Here is a 17,815-nt window from a genome sequence, read left to right on the forward strand (position 1 = left end):
AGTTAATTTTCTTAATCTACAAAGATATTTTCAGTTAGTACTGCTGCATATTACAGGCTTTTATGCTGACAGATGATTTCCATATTTTCACTGTTTTTAATACAAAATAAATCACAAGTACACTTAAACAAAGCTCTCATTCAGCTTTTGGTACAAATCTATTTTACCTGTTACACTATTTAACACAACTAATTTTATTTCTTAAGGCAGAAAAAAGATCCAGGGGAAATGTTGAACATATTCACCTAAAAATGTAAATTGACTGTATTTTATATCAGCCAATTAGTCTGATGCATTCACTATTGTATCCTGATTTTGTCTCTCATCTGTAACTATGCTTTTTAAGAACATTCCATCCAAAAGCTGCAAACACTGTGCAGTCCTCTCTGGGGAGGAGTTATGATCCATTTCAAATGCACGTGAAACATCCTCCAAAACAGATCACATGCTGACCACAAAACAAGTCTCAATAAATTTAAGAATACTGAAATCATATCAAGCACCTTTTCAAACCACAACATTATGAGACTTGAAATCAACCACATGAAAAAACTACAAAAAATAGACATATAGAAAGTAAACAACATGCTACTAAGCAACCAATGGGTCAAATGAAAAAATCAAAGAGAAAGTCAAAAAATACCTTGCAACAAATGAAAATGGAAACATAATGTTCCAAAATCTATGGAACACATCAAAAGCAGTTCTAAGAGGGAAATTCAAGAAACAAGAAAAATCTCAAATGAACCATCTAACCTTACACTTTAAGGAACTAGAAAAAGAAAAACAAAACCCAATGTTAACAGAGAGAAGGAAATAATCAAGATTAGAGTGGCAATAAGTGAAATCGAATCTTAACAAAATAGGAAAAAAAGATAAACTTAATAAATCTTTAGTCAAACGGCTCAAGAAAAAAAAAGAGGGTCCAAATAAAATCAGAAATGAAAGAGAAGTTACAACAGATTCCACAGAAAGGCAAACAGTCAAAAGTGACTACTACACACAATTATACGCCAACAAATTAGGCAATTTATAAGAAACAGATAAACTCCTAGAAACATACAATCTTCCAAGACTAAATCAGGAAAAATTAGGAAACCTGAACTGATTACTAGTCGAGAAATTGAATCAGTAATAAATAAAAAAAGAAAAAATTTCCGACAAACAAAAGGTCAGAAGCAGATGACTACCAGGGGGAATTTTACTAAACATTTAAAGAAGAGTTAATACCTATCATTCTCAAACTACTGTAAAAAATTAAAGAGAAAGGAATGTCTAAACCCATGAGGCCAGGGTTACTCTGATATCAAAACAAGACAAAGACACCACACACAAAATATTAAAATTACAGGCCAATATCCCTGATGAACAATAGACGAAAAATCCACAACAAAATATTAGCAAACAAAATTCTACAAGACAACAGAAGAATCATGCACAATGATCAAGTGGGATTTTTCCCAGGGATACAAGGATGGTTCAATATGAGCAAATGTGGTATATCATTCAATATACCATGTTAACAAAAGTCAAGAATAAAAACACATGATCACACAATTCAAAAGATGCAGGAAAAGCATGACAAAATTCATCCAGTTATGATAAAAAGAAAACCTCTCAACAAAATGGAAACAGAGCAAAAGTACCTCAACAACACAATGGCCATATATGACAAAAGTCACAGCTAACATCAGTTCAGTTCAGTTGCTCAGTAGTCACAACTCTGTGACCCTGTGGACTGCAGCACGTCAGGCTTCCCTGTCCATCAACAAATCCTGGAGCTTATTCAAGCTCATGTCCATTCAGTCGGTGATGCCATCCAAACATCTCATCCTCTCTCGTCCCCTTCTCCTCCCACCTTCAATCTTTCCTAGCATCAGGGCCTTTTCCAATGAGTCAGTTCTTCACATCAGGAGGCCAAAATATTGGGAGTTTGAGCTTCAGTCCTTCCAATGAATATTCAGAACTGATTTCCTTTAATATTGACTGGTTGGATCTCCTTGCTAACATCATACTCAACAGTAAAAATCTAAAGCTTTTCCTCTGAGATCAGCAACAAGACAAGAACATCCATTCTCACCATTTTTTTTTTTTTTTTGGCTGTGCTGTGCAACATGCAGGATCCTAGTTACCTGATTAGAAACCAAACCTGTGTCCTCTGCAGTGGAAGCACAGAGTCTTAACCACTGGACTGCCAGGAAGTCCCTACTTTCACCATTTTTATTCAACATAGTACTAGAAGTCCTGGCCACAAATCAGACAAGAAATAAAAGGCATTCAAACTGGAAAAGAAGTAAAACATAGCTATTTGCAGATGGCACAATACTATATATAAAAGAAAGACTCTACCACAAAACTATGAGAATAAATTAATTCAGTAAAGTTGCATGACACAAAATTAATATACAGGAATTTGTTGCATTTCTATACACTAACAATGAGCTATCAGAAGGAGAAATTCAGGAAACAATCCTACCAGAAAGAATAAAATATCTAGGGATAAATATAACCAAGGAAGTGAAAGACTGGTACTCTAAACACTATCATGGGCTAGAAGAATTAGTATGGTTAAAATTCCACACCATCCAAAGCAGTCTACAGATTCAATTCAATCTCTATCAAAATACCCATAGTGTTTTTCACATGCATGCATACTCAGTCATGTCCAACTCTTTGTGACCCCATGGACTGTAGCCTGCCAGGCTCCTCTGTCCATGGGATTTTCCAGGCAAGAATACTTATGTGAGTTGCCATTTCCTACTCCAGGAGATCTTCCCAACCCAGGAACTGAACCCAAGTTTCCTGTGTCTCCTGCACTGCAGACAGATTCTTTACCTGTTGAGCTGCTGCTGCTGCTGCTAAGTCGCTTCAGTCGTGTCCGACTCTGTGCGACCCCATAGACAGCAGCCCACCAGGCTCCTTCGTCCCTGGGATTCTCCAGGCAAGAATACTGGAGTGGGTTGCCATTTCCTTCTCCAGTGCATGAAAGTGAAAAGTGAAAGTGAAGTCGCTCAGTCGTGTCTGACTCTTCGCAACCCCATGGGCTGTAGCCTACCAGGCTCCTCCGTCCATGGGGTTTCCCAGGCAAGGGTACTGGAGTGGGGTGCCATTGCAGTCTAGGACAAATAATCCTAAAGTTTTTATGGAACCACAGAAAATCTCAAAGAACCAAAGCAATCTTGACCAAGAACAAAGCTAAGATAAAATGTTCCCTGATTTCAAACTATATAACAAAGCTACAGTAATCAAAACAGTATGGTACTGACACAAAAACAAACACGTATATCAATGGAACAGAATAAGAGCCCAGAAATGAATCAATACTTATATGGTTAATTAATCTATGATAAAGGAGGCAAGAATATACACTGGGAGAAAGACAGTCTCTTCAATAAATAACACAGGGAAAACTGGACAGCTACATGTAAAAGAATGAAACTGAACCATTTTCTTACCTCATATACAAAAATAAACTCAAAATGGATTAAAGACTAAAATGTAAAACCTGAAACCATAAAACTCCTAGAAGAAAACACAGGCAGTATGCACATTGACATTGGTCTTAGTAATTTTTTTTTTTATCTATCTCTGCAGGAAAAGGAAATAAAAGCACAAATAAATGAGTAGGGATATAGCCAACTAAAAAACTTATGCAGAGAAAACAAAGCCATCAAAAAACAAAAAGGTAAGCTACTAGATGGAAGAAGATATTTGCAAATGATATGTTGGATAGGGGTTAATATCCAAAATACATAAACAACTCATATAACACAATTATTAAAAAAAAATAAACAATCTGATTAAAAAATGAGCAGAAGACCTGAACATTTTTCCAAAGAAGACATATTAATGGCCAGCAAGCATATGAAAAGATGCTCATTAGCCCTAATTATCACAGAAATGCAAGTCAAAACCATCATGAGACATCATCTCACATCTGTGAGAATGACTATTATCAAAAAGACAAGAAGTAACAGGTATTGGAAAGAATGTGGAGAAAAGAGAACACTTGTGCACTACTTGTGGGAATGTTAAATTGCTACAGCCACTATAGAAAACAGTATGGAGATTCCTTAAAAAATAAAAAACAGAACCACCATACAATCCAGGAGTTCACTTCTGGGTATTTATCCAAAGAAAATAAAAACACTAATTCAAAAACACATATGTATCATAGCAGCACTATATACAATAGCTAAGATACAGAAGCAATCTAAGTGTCCATCGACAGATGAATAGATAAAGATATGGAGGCTTCCCTGGGGGCTCAATCGTAAAGAATCTGCCTGCCAATGCAAGAGACACAGATTCGATTCTTGGTGCAGAAAGATATCACACACCGAAGAGCAACTAAGCCCATGCACCACAACTACTGAGCCTGTGCTCTAGAGCCTGTGCTCAGGAGCTATAACTACTGAGCCTATGTGCTGCAGCTACGAAGCCCACACACTCTAGGGCCCATGCTCCACAATAAGAGAAGTCACCACAAAAAGGAGCCTGTGCACCATAACTAGCTTCTTCTCTCCAGAATTAGAAAAAAGCCCACACAGCAATTAAGACACAGCACAGCCATAAATAAATCAAACTTTTTCAAAAAAAGATGTGATTTTATATATGTATACACACACACACAGTGGAATATTGTCCAGCCATAGAAAAAATGAAATCTTGCCCTTTCAGACAACATGCATGAACCTGAGAGAATATTACCCTAAGTGAAATAGACAAAGACAAGTATCTGATGATCTCACTTATTTGTGAGATTAAAAAAATAAATACCACAAAATATATATACTCAGAGAACAAACTACAGCTTGCCAGAGGGAAGAGATTTTTGTGATACATAAAAATCATCAAATCATTATACTGTAACTAATGTAATATTTTAAGTCAATTATACTTCAAAATAAATAAAATTAATGAAATGGTAATCAGCTTCTCTAGCATTGAGTATCATCCTTCTCTCCACTCCAGTACAACTACTTAAGAGTCTACTTATTTGAGGCACTTAAATTGTTTCTCTAACCCATTAAAATTAAATAGGTTTTTTCTTTTGTATAGTTACACCCAGATGTATTATACAAATCAAAACAAGAACACTAATTTATCACCTGCTACCTATGATTCAAAGACGGTGCAAATATTAAGATATCTACTTCCCCATTTATGAACTAGTAACTAAACAAGTCAAGTGGGCCTTAGGAAGCATCACTACGAACAAAGCTAGTGGAGGTGATGGAATTCCAGTTGAGCTATTTCAAATCTTGAAAGATGATGCTGTGAAAGTGCTGCACTCGATATGCCAGCAAATCTGGAAAACTCAGCAGTGGCCACAGGACTGGAAAAGGTCAGTTTTCATTCCAATACCAAAGAATGGCAATACCAAAGAATGCTCAAACTACCGCACAATTACACTCATTTCACACACTAGTAAAGTAATGCTTAAAATTCTCCAAGCCGGGCTTCAACAATACGTGAACCGTGAACTTCCAGATGTCCAAGCTGGTTTTATAAAAGGCAGAGGAACCAGAGATCAAATTGCCAACATCCACTGGATCATCGAAAAAGCAAGAGAGTTCCAGAAAAACATCTATTTCTGCTTTATTGACGATGTCAAAGCCTTTGACTGTGTGGATCACAATAAACTGTGGAAAATTCTGAAAGAGATGGGAATACCAGACCACTTGACCTGCCTCCTGAGAAATCTGTATGCAGGTCAGGAAGCAACAGTTAGAACTGGAACAACAGACTGGTTCCAAATAGGAAAAGGAGTACGTCAAGGCTGTATATTGTCACTCTGCTTATTTAACTTATATGCACAATACATCATGAGAAATGCTGGGCTGGAAGAAGCACAAGCTGGAATCAAGATTGCTGGGAGAAATATCAATAACCTCAGATATGCAGATGACACCACCCTTATGGCAGAAAGTGAAGAACAACTAAAGAGCCTCTTGATGAAAGTGAAAGAGGAGAGTGAAAAAGTTGGCTTAAAGCTCAACATTCAGAAAACTAAGATCATGGCATCTTGTCCCATCACTTCATGGCAAATAGATGGGGAAACAGTGGAAACAGTGGCTGACTTTATTTTTCTGGGCTCCAAAATCACTGCAGATGGTGACTGCAGTCATGAAATTAAAAGACACTTACTCCTTGGAAGGAAAGTTATGACCAACCTAGACAGCATATTAAAAAGCAGAGACAGTACTTTGCCAACAAAAATCCGTCTAGTCAAGGCTATGGTTTTTCCAGTGGTCATGTATGGATGTGAGAGTTGGACTATAAAGAAACCTGAGAACCGAATTGATGCTTTTTGAACTGTGGTGTTGGAGAAGACTCTTTAGAGTCCCTTGGACTGCAAGAAGATCCAACCAGTCCATCCTAAAGGAGATCAGTCCTGGGTGTTTATTGGAAGGACTAATGTTGAAGCTGAAACTCCAATACTTTGGCCACCTCATGAGAAGAGCTGACTCACTGGAAAAGACCCTGATGCTGGGAAAAATTGAGGGCAGGAGAAGAAGGGGACGACAGAGGATGAGATGGTTGGACGGCATCACCGACTCAATGGACATGGGTTTGGGTGGACTCCAGGAGTTGGTGATGGACAGGGAGGCCTGGAGTGCTGCGGTTTATGGGGTCGCAAAGAGTCGGACACGACTGAGTGACTGAACTGAACCGAGCTGAACTAAACAAGTCAGGATGCCAATGAGAATCTCAACGAATATCTTCTTTCAACTCTACAAATCCAGGTAGAACTTCAGACAGCCAAGGAAGACTTTTGATTGCTTCTAGTTCTGAGACTGAGAACCAACTAACTGTCTGTTTAGCATGATAAACAGACAATTAAAGGTAGGAGGGTAGTCATAAAATGTATTACATCCATATGGAATATTATTCACCCTCAAAAAGGAATAACAATAATGCTACAACGTGGATGAATTTTATGCTAAGTGAAAGAAACTCATAAAAGACCATATATTATATGATTTCATTTACATGAAACGTACAGAATAGGCAACTTCATACAGATCACAGTACCATAGATGCCACAGTATGTTACTAGAGGCTAGGGGAAAGCCAGAAATAATGAGTACTATCAGGTATGATGTTCCTTTTGGAATGATGAAAATGTTCTGGGGAATTAGATGTGATGGTTGTACAATTTATGATTATACTAAAACCACTGAATTCTATACTCTAAAATGGTGGATTTTACGCTACATAAATTACATTTTTTAAAGGGGCAAGGAGTGTCATTCAAAGTTTATCCTTTACCATAGGTATCAAAAAATTGTATCTCAATTTAATAGCAACTTATTTTTTTAAAAAGGAAAAATTAGGGAACAAAAAAGAAAATCTCAACACTTAGTGTTTGTTGAATAAACGAATGACTATCCAGCAAGAGTTTTAAAGTGATAATAAAAATTAAACCAGAGTAACCCTGAAGTTATTAAAAAATCAGATGAGAGTACAAATCATAAATGCTCTATTTTCATTAAAGTTTGCTCACCTTCTCTTCCTCAGATTACTTACTCACAGTAGAAAGAATAGGCAGGCAGATGGTTGCTTAGCTTTAGGTACATCCCCTCCCTTGCCTCAATATGGAGCAAAATCATGTACCATCTACTAAGGCTTTTAGGCTAAAGGAAAGATGGGCCAGATATTATTACCCAAAGCAGTTTCTCTTTTTCGTGGGATACAAGGCTAGACTACATATTTCAGCCTCTTTAAGTGAGCTTCTAACTAAGTTATACAGCCAGCAGAAGCAAAAGCTATGTGTGCTACTCCTAGGCCTGGTCCGATAAAAACCTTCCACATACAATCCTCCATGCTCTTTGCCTCTTCCTCCAACTCAATGTAGGTATGACAAACTTGGAGCAAAATTGGAAAGAGTCTGCATCTCCAAAGGAGCCACCCATGTATTAGAAACAATCAATTTAAATTTCACACGGGGAAAGAATTCCTTGGCAGTCCAAGAGTTAGGACTCAACACTTTCAGTACCATGGCCCGAGTTTAGACCCTGGTTTGAGTAATATGGCACAGCAAATAAATAAATTTCACGTGAACAAAAAATAACATATAACATCTGAGTCATTATATATGCCTTTTGTGGCTTGTTTGCTACAGCAACTAACTAGAGTTGCCTTAATTCATACATTAGCTCATAAACATGCATTAAAAATCTCTTAAAAGGCATTCTAAATTATCAAAGGTGTGTCACCCCATGGTGCTAAAGAATAGTTTATATCTTTGTTATTCTGGATGATTTTCTGAATGTTATTCTGGCCATTATTTTCTCCAACCTAACATTTCCAGCAAGCATCTTGACAGAAACTATCTATGGCTTCCCACATTTCATGATTTATCTGTACTATGATTGTGAAAATCAATATTATATTTTTAGATATATGAGTTAACCACCAAGATCATATACAAATTAAGAATCTTTCACTCTTTTCTTAAAATACTACTTAGATCAGCACAACAGCATAGTCAATGGACTCGGTTTTCTCAAGGCTTAAGTCACATGAGACGGTATAGTGTTTAACTGAAAAGTACCTTTAAATGTTGGGAAGAGCCATATCTTCAAAGTCCTGAATGCCATTAAGTAATCAGTAAGGAAAAGAAAAGAGAAGTAGAAGGGATGGGAAAGTGGGAAAGAAAGGCCCATCTGGGCAAAAATGGTAGACAACTCCCAAAATCTCAAGTACCATAAAGTTAACCTATACCTATACTGTTGTATCATATCTGAAGATATGAAGTACAATCTTAAACAAGAAAAGATTGTTTCTTGTCTAATAGTTCTCATGTGAATCCAAACTTCAAAATAATCTCAGAAAAAGTCCTAAAATCATATCATTTTACTCAAACTAGTAACAAGCTGAGATTAACTTGAAATAAACAAGATTCTGTTCATCCTTCCTATCCCAAAACAACAGATAACTAATCTGCCAATTTTTAAGCTGTTAATATTCAATGGGAGAAAAAAATAAAACAAATCAAGGCATCAAAAAAAATCAAAAAACAAAAAGGAGGAAGCAGGGAAAGAGAAGAATCAAAAGACTAATTCAAAATATTTCCCTTAGAATAACTAATGAAGATACTTCAGCCTCGTTTTAATTGCTCTTTCTTTCCATTCATCTTTCCAAAGAGCAAGAGGATATGATTAAGGCAGGAAGAGCCACCTGCTCTACCTGCTCAAAATCAGAGCTTACCTCCTTAGATTGGTGGCCTTTGCCAAGTTTGGAACACCTTTTCCATCTGTTGTCTTCTGCCCCATCAGACTGCTGATAGGCCTATGGGGGGAAGAAAGAGAAACAGACCTGCTAGAACTCCATATCCAACTCATTATTTGCCTTCTCAAAAGGAATCATCAATTCTTACTATTCAAGGAAGGCAGATAATCCAACTGTTACTTGGCCTCAGAAGACAGACATTGGTCTTTCAAAAGCTTTCCTTGAACAATTTAGCATTAAACATCTCAACAGGTATTAAACGTCTCAACAGGTAAGCAAGCATCAAATGCTCACTTGAGAGCAAACAAATCAGACACAACCACATCAAAACAGCAATTAAAACCTCTGCTCTGCCAATTAAGTCCTTCACCATGTCCCTAACCTTCAACAAAAGATTTTTCAAACAGATATTATATGCCACCTAAAGTCTCTTTGTAGGGAGAATCTATGTTTTCCTTCAACACATATTCCTATATATCATCTTCATGATCAAGAACTACTTCCTCATGATCAACCAAAAACAGCAAATTCATTTTCTCTGATTTAATGTTCCAAATTTATAGAAATCCTTGCTCATTTCTTTAGTAAAGAAGAACCAAACCATTCATGTTTATTCTGTTCTCTAAGCTAAATCACCATCAATCCTTACTCATAAAATTAATTATCCATGAAACTTTATTCTAGACATTAATTATGAACTTCAACCTTAAGTTTCTCAATCAACAACACATCTACAGAAATCAAACAATCCAAATACAGATAATAAAACATAAAACAGATGTGAAGGCCACATAGGTCGTACCTAATGATGCAGAAGCAATAAAATGTTCCTATTTGCATAAATTATCTTGTGCCAAATTGTCTGCTTCCCTCTCATGTACTCTTTAAAAAAAATCCTTATATAAGGCCTATTAAATACACAGATATTCTTAGTATTGCAAGGAACTAGATTCAAGTTAAATGAACTATAAAAAACTTTCTATATAATAAATTTTATTTTTGTAATTTTTTAAAATCAGGAAATATAAATCTGAAACCTTAAAGCTGCCTTAACAAATATGCTTTCAACAAAAATATAAATCATCAGTTATCTCTTTACATCATTCTAAAATTAATGTAGAAAGGGACTGCCTATTGACAAGATAAAATTAAACAGAAGTAACTTATTACAGTATTATTGAAATTCTGAAAGTATTAACATTCTTTGCCAATTGCAAAGTACAGTAAGAATGCTGATAAAGCTCTGTATTGGCCTGAAGCTATTTTTTTTTTTTAATAACTTAAAAAATAGTGACAGAAAATATTTAGGTCCTCTCAACTATTAACTTTGGTGTGAAATTATACCTGTTAGCGGAAAAAGATTGTTTTTCTTCTGTGTTGTAAAAATTCTAATTTATCAACCACATCACTAACAGAGCACTTACTTTTAAATAATAATTCTCAAATGTGAAGTATGTTTTAAGCCAGTTATTCCCTTAAAATTAAAAACATGTTAATGATTTTACTGCCTTCCCACTATGTTCCATCTAATGATGTGCTATTCTTATGACCAATAAGAAGAGTTCTCTTTCCAGTAAGTGTTTCAGGTAAAGACTTGCAGGTATTTCATTAGACTAAAATCAGTGCCAAATTTGAAAAGCAAATACGGGAGATAGGAAGTGTGGAAAGGTCAGAGTATAAAACTCTACCATAAATGTTTTCAGGTGTCAAAAGCATTTTTTCATTTATTTTTAAAAAGTGGATTTTCATTCAAAGGAAGAAAGGGAAGAATCAGAGATTACTTAAGCAGCTTAAAATCACTAAATCTTGCCATCTTCTAAACAATTCAAGGAAAAAGCCATCTCTTTTAAACTTGAGGGCAACAAAATTTTCCCAAGGAAAAAATCAAATAAATAATAAACAGTTCAGTAACAACTCTGGGGGCTAATATGTTGTAAGTAAAGATTCCAATTCATAAGTTATAAAAAATTAAATGGAGTTTGCTACTAATTCTTACTTCTCCAATTCTATACACATTAAAAATGGCCAAACACTACTAAATACCAAAATCCACTAAATGTTCATATTCTTTGACCCACTTCTGTAACTTTGCTCATGTTCTTTGACCTACTTCTGAGCCACCAGGGAAGCCCAACTATATCCTAAGAAAATTACCAAAAGAGGGCAATCCAGGTGTGACAAAAATATTCACTATAATATGATTTGCTACACTAGGAAAAAATGTCCAGCCAACCAATAGAAATTTTTTTACTTTTTTTTTTAATTCATCTATATTTACTTTTTACCAATTCATGTATTCCTTCTTCCCAGAAAGGATTTTAGGTATCTTAACAATTCACTATATATATATAAAATTTGGACCAAGGGAAAAACAATTTAAATACACAACTCAAGTAATATGACCCAAACCAGTTGTTATGGTTGTACTTCAAAAGTATTCTGAATTTCTGAGTAGCCAAGGTAAAAAACCAAAGTAGCCATTAAATAATTCTCAGAGAAAAGAAGAAAGCAAAGTTCCTCAGGGAAAACAGAAACTGTCAATAGATGGCATAGCTTTGGGATGATGGGTGTGAGCACACATTTAAAAAATAATTATTAAACATTAAATGCATGAACATTCACATTATAGGGGTCCCAGAAGGAGAAAAGAGAAAGGACCCAAAAAAATATTTGAAGAGATAATAGCTGAAAACTTCCCTAACATGGAAAAAGAAATAATCAACCAAATCCAGGAAGTACACAGAGTCCCAGAAAGGATAAACCCAAGGAGGAACACACGGAGACACAGAGTAATCAAACTGACAAAAATTAAATATAAAGATAAAATATTAAACACAACAAGGGAAAAATGACAAATTACAAGGGAACTCCCATCAGGCTATCAGATGATCTCTCAACAGAAACTCTACAAGCCAGAAGGGAATGGCATGACATATTTAAAGTGATGAAAGGGAAGAACCTAAAACCAAGAATACTCTCCCAGCAAGACTCTCCTTCAGATTTGATGGAGAAATCAAAAGCTTTCCAGACAAGCAAAAGTTAACAGAATTCAGCACCACCAAACCAGCTTTACAACAAATGCTAAAGGAACTTCTCTAGGCAGAAAACAAGAGATGGAAAAGTCCTACCTACAGAAAATAAACCCAGAACAATTAAGAAAATGGTAATAGGATCATACATATCAATAATTACCTTAAATGTAAATGGATTAAATGCACCAATCAAAAGACACAGACTGGCTGAACAGATGAAAACATGTTCATGTACACACTTCCACTTCCCACGTGTAATTATTTTTTATTGTTAGGTTAATCATGTTCCCATTATGACTTGCAATTGCAATTATCTTTCATTTTTTGTCTAGTTATTGATTATGAAAACTGATAAACATCTTTTACTATTGTGATTATGTGACTATTATTCACTTAATACCACTGCATCATGACTGGTCAACAGAATAATTATAGAATTCTATATCCCAAAACTGCCATTTAATAGAAAAACCTGTAATCACTTTTTAAAGTCCAGATGTATATCAGAATTATCTTGGAACTTTTTGAAAAATACAAATGCCCAGGTATTGCTTTTTTTTCAGAGCTCCAGATGTGTTTTTAATGAGCAGCCATATTTAAAAACAACTGGACTATATGAGGATCTTTTACTTTTATCTAGTTTGTTTCACTTTTTCTATTTCATATTCAGTGTTCCCATTTCATTTAGTTTGTTTTCCAATTTCTCCATCTTTTTCTTTTTTATGCTCTTTCTCAAGCCTTTATCTAGTGTAGTAGAAAAGCTTTTGTATACATGTATCTTAAAAAATATGCATTATATATATACTTTAGAAAACTTAACGAATTTTTGCCTAACTAAAAAATTTATGACATTTTGATTCCACGTGTTTGACTTAGTATGAATAGAATGCTAGATTTCTAATTTTAAAAAAATAGATACACAACAAGCAACAAAGGTTTACTGTATAGCACGGGGAACTATAGTCAAGATTTTGTAATAACCTATGATGGAAAATAATTTTCCATCAAAAATAACACAGGTGTAAATGTATAAATGAATCACACACACACACAAAAGAATTCTACTTTTGAAATTTACTAATGTTTTATCTTTCTGCCAGTTTTTCTAAGTGTCCTATGGACATCTAATAATGTATGAGATACAAAATTTTAAATATATTTGTGTAGGATATGATATTAACTAAATATAAATCTATTATATTTAAATTAGTAACATCATTCAAGATGCTCCTATTCTTATTTTTTCTGCATTTGACAAAATATTCTCAGAGAAATGTTAATATGTCTCACTATAATTATATATTTTTTCTTTTCCCCTATATTTTTTCTGATTTTTGCTTTATGTATCTTTCTTGTTAAGGTGTCTAATGGTTTATGATGTCTGTCTTCTTTGTGAATTGTACCTTTTAGCATTAAAAATATTCCTTTCATTTAAAATAAATTTTTAAAAATAATGATTAAAGATTATACATAAGGAAAATACTTATGATAATGTTAAAGATACAAAATTATATACACACTATGTAGTGATATAAATGCATGATACATATGGAAAAGGTGAGATGGTCATACACATAACCTTTTTTCCCTACAAAATTATGATTTCCATTACTGCAATGACCATATCATGCCGTTCTGTGCCAGAACATACCTAGAGGCTGAATGCTAGGCAGACAGTAGTAGTTCAATATTTTTTAACTTACTAAACTGTCTGTACTTAGTTGACTTAATCAAGATAGTATTTGGTTTATAAAAATAGAAATAATACAAAAAGTATTTTCTGATGAGGAATTCATTGCTGCCACTATCAATGGCAAGGTTGACTGTAGACACCTTTCATAGCTGAAGAGCACCAAAAAGGCCTCAATCCACAACTTCCTTATACTACTCCATACATATTTCAAATTCTTCCTTAAACCTCACAAGATGTCAACTACCAAAAAGTGTTACTATTATTCTCAAATAAAACAATATACGCCCTTTAAAAAAATGCTTTATTCATGTTTGAAAAGCCAGAATATTTCTTAGGTAGTTCAAATTTTTTATAAGAGAGCAACCAGAAATCTCCAAAATCAAACATGACCATAAAATTATAACATAATTTTTGTATCATCAAAAATTTAAAAATCATACCACAAAAACCTGATAGATTCCATAGTGTTAAAAGTTGTCAAGTACGTCCTTTAATTCAGTTCCTGTTTCTTGACTTTTTCTTGCTTCTCAAATAGCAAGTAACTACATAAAAATTTCCCCTTTTAACATAAAAAGTAGTCTCAAAGTAGAATCTGGGTTTTCACTGAGACTGCTTTTTACAAGGGGTATGTGCCCTCAAACACGTCAATTAAAATTGACAGTCTTTTAAAGAGTCTAACATATTTATACAAACAAACATGGAAATTGGATGATACTGCTATCATATGGACTCAAAAAATAGTACAGAAAAAACTGATCCATCCTTCCTCTCTATAGGTATCATCATTGGTAATTTCTTTGGCCTTAAATGCTTAAATATAGATGTTCAGAACACTAAAAAACACATTTAAAAAAAAGATGTTGGGTTACAATGACTCTAATAAAAATCACTACCCAGTCTTAAAATATAAAATAACAGAATTAAGATTAAAGTCCAGATATTCTGTATCCTATTATACAAAAAAGAATTTATATACTCTGACATCCATCCATTTATATATGCTTTCATCTTTTTAAAAAACATATTCCCAGTCCCAGTTTTCCCATGAGATAGAGCACTGCTGATACTTTAAAATTACCTCTTACCACCAACTTTGTTACAAAACAAAGGGGCTTTGATTCATATTGGAGACCTGGGGAAGCAAAAACTAAAGCAGTAAAATGAAAAAGGTCACACTATGTTTCCCTACCTACAATTTTTTTCAGATGTTTAAAATGTGGTAAAATAAAGAGAAGAAAAATTTTAGATGTTCTTAGATTTCATACCATACTTAGAGAAAAATAGAAGAGAGGAAAACAAGTAGATGGGAAAGATAAAAAATATTCCAAAGTATCAAAAGAGAAGGGAGTAAGTTCCAAAGCATTAATAAAAGGAGATTCATGATAGCCTTAACTCATGGACCAAGAGATTATTAGTTTTGCACCTGAAAGGTCAATTTTTATTAACCACAGTTTTAAGTTCTTAACTGTTATTTATTCAAGATTTATTTCAAATTGGAAGAGCTGGAAAAAAGCAGAGGATGACAAACATCCAGGGGGAGAAATTCTTAGAATATTATATTAATAACAAAAATAAAGTTTTCTGATCAAATTTAGCTCAAGACCATATCCAATATTTGGTGAATATTTACTCATACCTTTCATAAAGAATTGTCAATTATTTTTAAGTGATACCATATTTTTAAAAATTGTTGTTCAGTCACCCAATTGTGTCTGACTCTTTGTGAACCCATGGACTGCAGCACAACAGGCCTCCCTGTCCCTCACCATCTCCCAAGTTCATGTCCATCGCATGGTAACCATGGTAACCAGTGCAGTACCTTTGAGAGAGAAATGAGGGAATGGATACCAAAGAATATGACAATTCCAAAAAAGGTAGGTATGATTCATTAGACTGGACAAAATATTAATTTTTAAAGCTACTGTTATTATTGCTTCTTGGCCTTTTGGCTAAGATCAAGTATAAAAGCTACTGTTACCAAGTATAACGTAATTCTTCCTTTAATAATTTCCTATCACAGAAGCAGCTTATTTAATGCATCAAAAGATTCTAGACAGGGTGTTCCTTTGTAAGTCAAAAGAAAATTTTGTTACACAAAACTTGATACTCCTCAGAAGCTAACAGGAAAATGTACAGGTAAAAGAATGAGAGGGTAGTTCTGTCTCAACTGTGGCTTTAGTGTTTTGTTCTAAAATACGTCCCTGACGTGAAAACACAATCAAGTTAGACTGATGCTTAACAAAGGAACGGTACAGCACTCAAGGTATCTACAAGCCTAAAAGACGTGACACATCACTCATTTTGTCTCATTTTGGTTGTCTTCCATTACCAAATATCCACTGGCTTCCTTCTGCGACATCTGCTTAATAGCCATGTGAGTTCTCCTTGAATTCTAAAATGCTTAAAATGCAAAATCCCAATGATTCTAGGTTTAGTTCTACTGAACTCTTCCAGAGTCCTAAAAGAAGCAGTTATTACACACATTCTAAGCCTGATGAAAGTTATTCTTCATAAATGCCAGTCCTTTTACAGCAGTGTCACTATGTGACCATAAAGGGTGATGTGGGTAGAGTAACAGCTGGGCATCTCTTGTCCCCTAGAATTCTAAAAGTCGACAATTCTGGGAGAAAAAAACTGGAGAGCAACCTACCTGAATTAAACATGAAAATATGCCATGATGTTTCTTTTTTGAATTTTGACTTAATTAGGTCCACTTTCATTAGCCAAAAGGGGGGACTTGTCTATAGAATTACAAACAATCATTATTTTTGAACCAAGAATATATGAAATTATATTAAAAATAAAATGATTTTGAAAAATGACATTCTATAGCCCTAAATGCCCTCAGTTTTCCATTAGAGAGGAATGAAAGAGAATTCAGTAATTTTTTATACATACTCCAAAGCTAGAGTTTCTCTTAATTTTTAAATTTCAAAGCAATACAGAAACCAATGGAACTTTGTATTGCTGATTAAAATTTGAAGAAATGATCCACATGTACACACCCCAGAATCCTGTATAATGGATACAGTATAATGTTAACTACTATTCAATGTAAACTACAGACAAAACCTGAGAGGTACAGTGAAGCAGAGAGTCCTACAGGTATCTGACTTGGGTCATTTCTGTAGACATGGGCACATCAAAATGTGAACAAAAAATGCTAAAACTAGATCTCAGATTTCCAAGCATATATTTGGAATCCTAGTCAAATGTCAGGATGAGTCATTCCACTCTTTTAACATATTTTACTTACTCTGGTCAGCATAGTTTTTGGCCTTGAGTTCAAGTTGTCTTGTTTGAGATTCTAAAGATTCCACTCTGGTCTGTAAATCTTTTTTTTCTTGTTCTTGAGAGTCTTCAAATTCAATGAATTTCTAATAAAGAAGAAAAATATATTACTTTCATTAGATAAATGAAATTTTTTAACATTATAAACTCCTGTGTTTCTTGGTATCAAGAATTACAATTAGGCATTAACTACTCAAAACAATCTCATGAACTTAGATGTAAAGGTCTAGGGGACTTTCCTGACAGTTCAGTGGTTGAGATTCTGTACTTCCACTCAGGGAGCATGGGTTTGATCCCTGGTCAGGGGAATTAAGATCCTACATGCCTCACAGCATTGCCAAAAATTTTTTTAAAAATTAAGGTTTAAAAATCTCCAAATATAGAAGGGAAAAGATGGTAAAATAATGTTTATGAAAATGTATCTACTTCATTATAATATGCATTTCAAAGAAAATATATAAATCTTTTAACTTAGCATGTAACATGTAAAACAGAAAAGTACAGAATAATGAAATATCAATAAAAATATATTAAATGATTCTCTGAATAATGAACAGTCTTC

General features: G+C 34.3%; 1 protein-coding gene across 22 annotated transcripts in view; it reads right to left on the reverse strand.

The window, feature by feature from the left end:
• Positions 1 to 17,815, reverse strand: part of SPAG9 (sperm associated antigen 9) — a 155,518-nt gene that overhangs the window by 105,480 nt on the left and 32,223 nt on the right. For all 22 annotated transcript variants that reach the window (XR_014080400.1, XR_014080401.1, XR_014080398.1 and 19 more), the window contains one exon: positions 17,219 to 17,339. Coding sequence is in view for 8 of the 22 variants with exons in the window: in XM_081583303.1 (XP_081439429.1) it covers positions 17,219 to 17,339 (121 nt within the window). In the remaining 14 variants the exon portion in view is untranslated. The remainder of the gene's footprint in view (positions 1 to 17,218; positions 17,340 to 17,815) is intronic.

Source organism: Giraffa tippelskirchi, chromosome 3 (genome assembly GCF_054371585.1).
Source record: "Giraffa tippelskirchi isolate mGirTip1 chromosome 3, T2T-mGirTip1v1.2.pri, whole genome shotgun sequence".
NCBI classification, from domain to species: domain Eukaryota; kingdom Metazoa; phylum Chordata; class Mammalia; order Artiodactyla; family Giraffidae; genus Giraffa; species Giraffa tippelskirchi.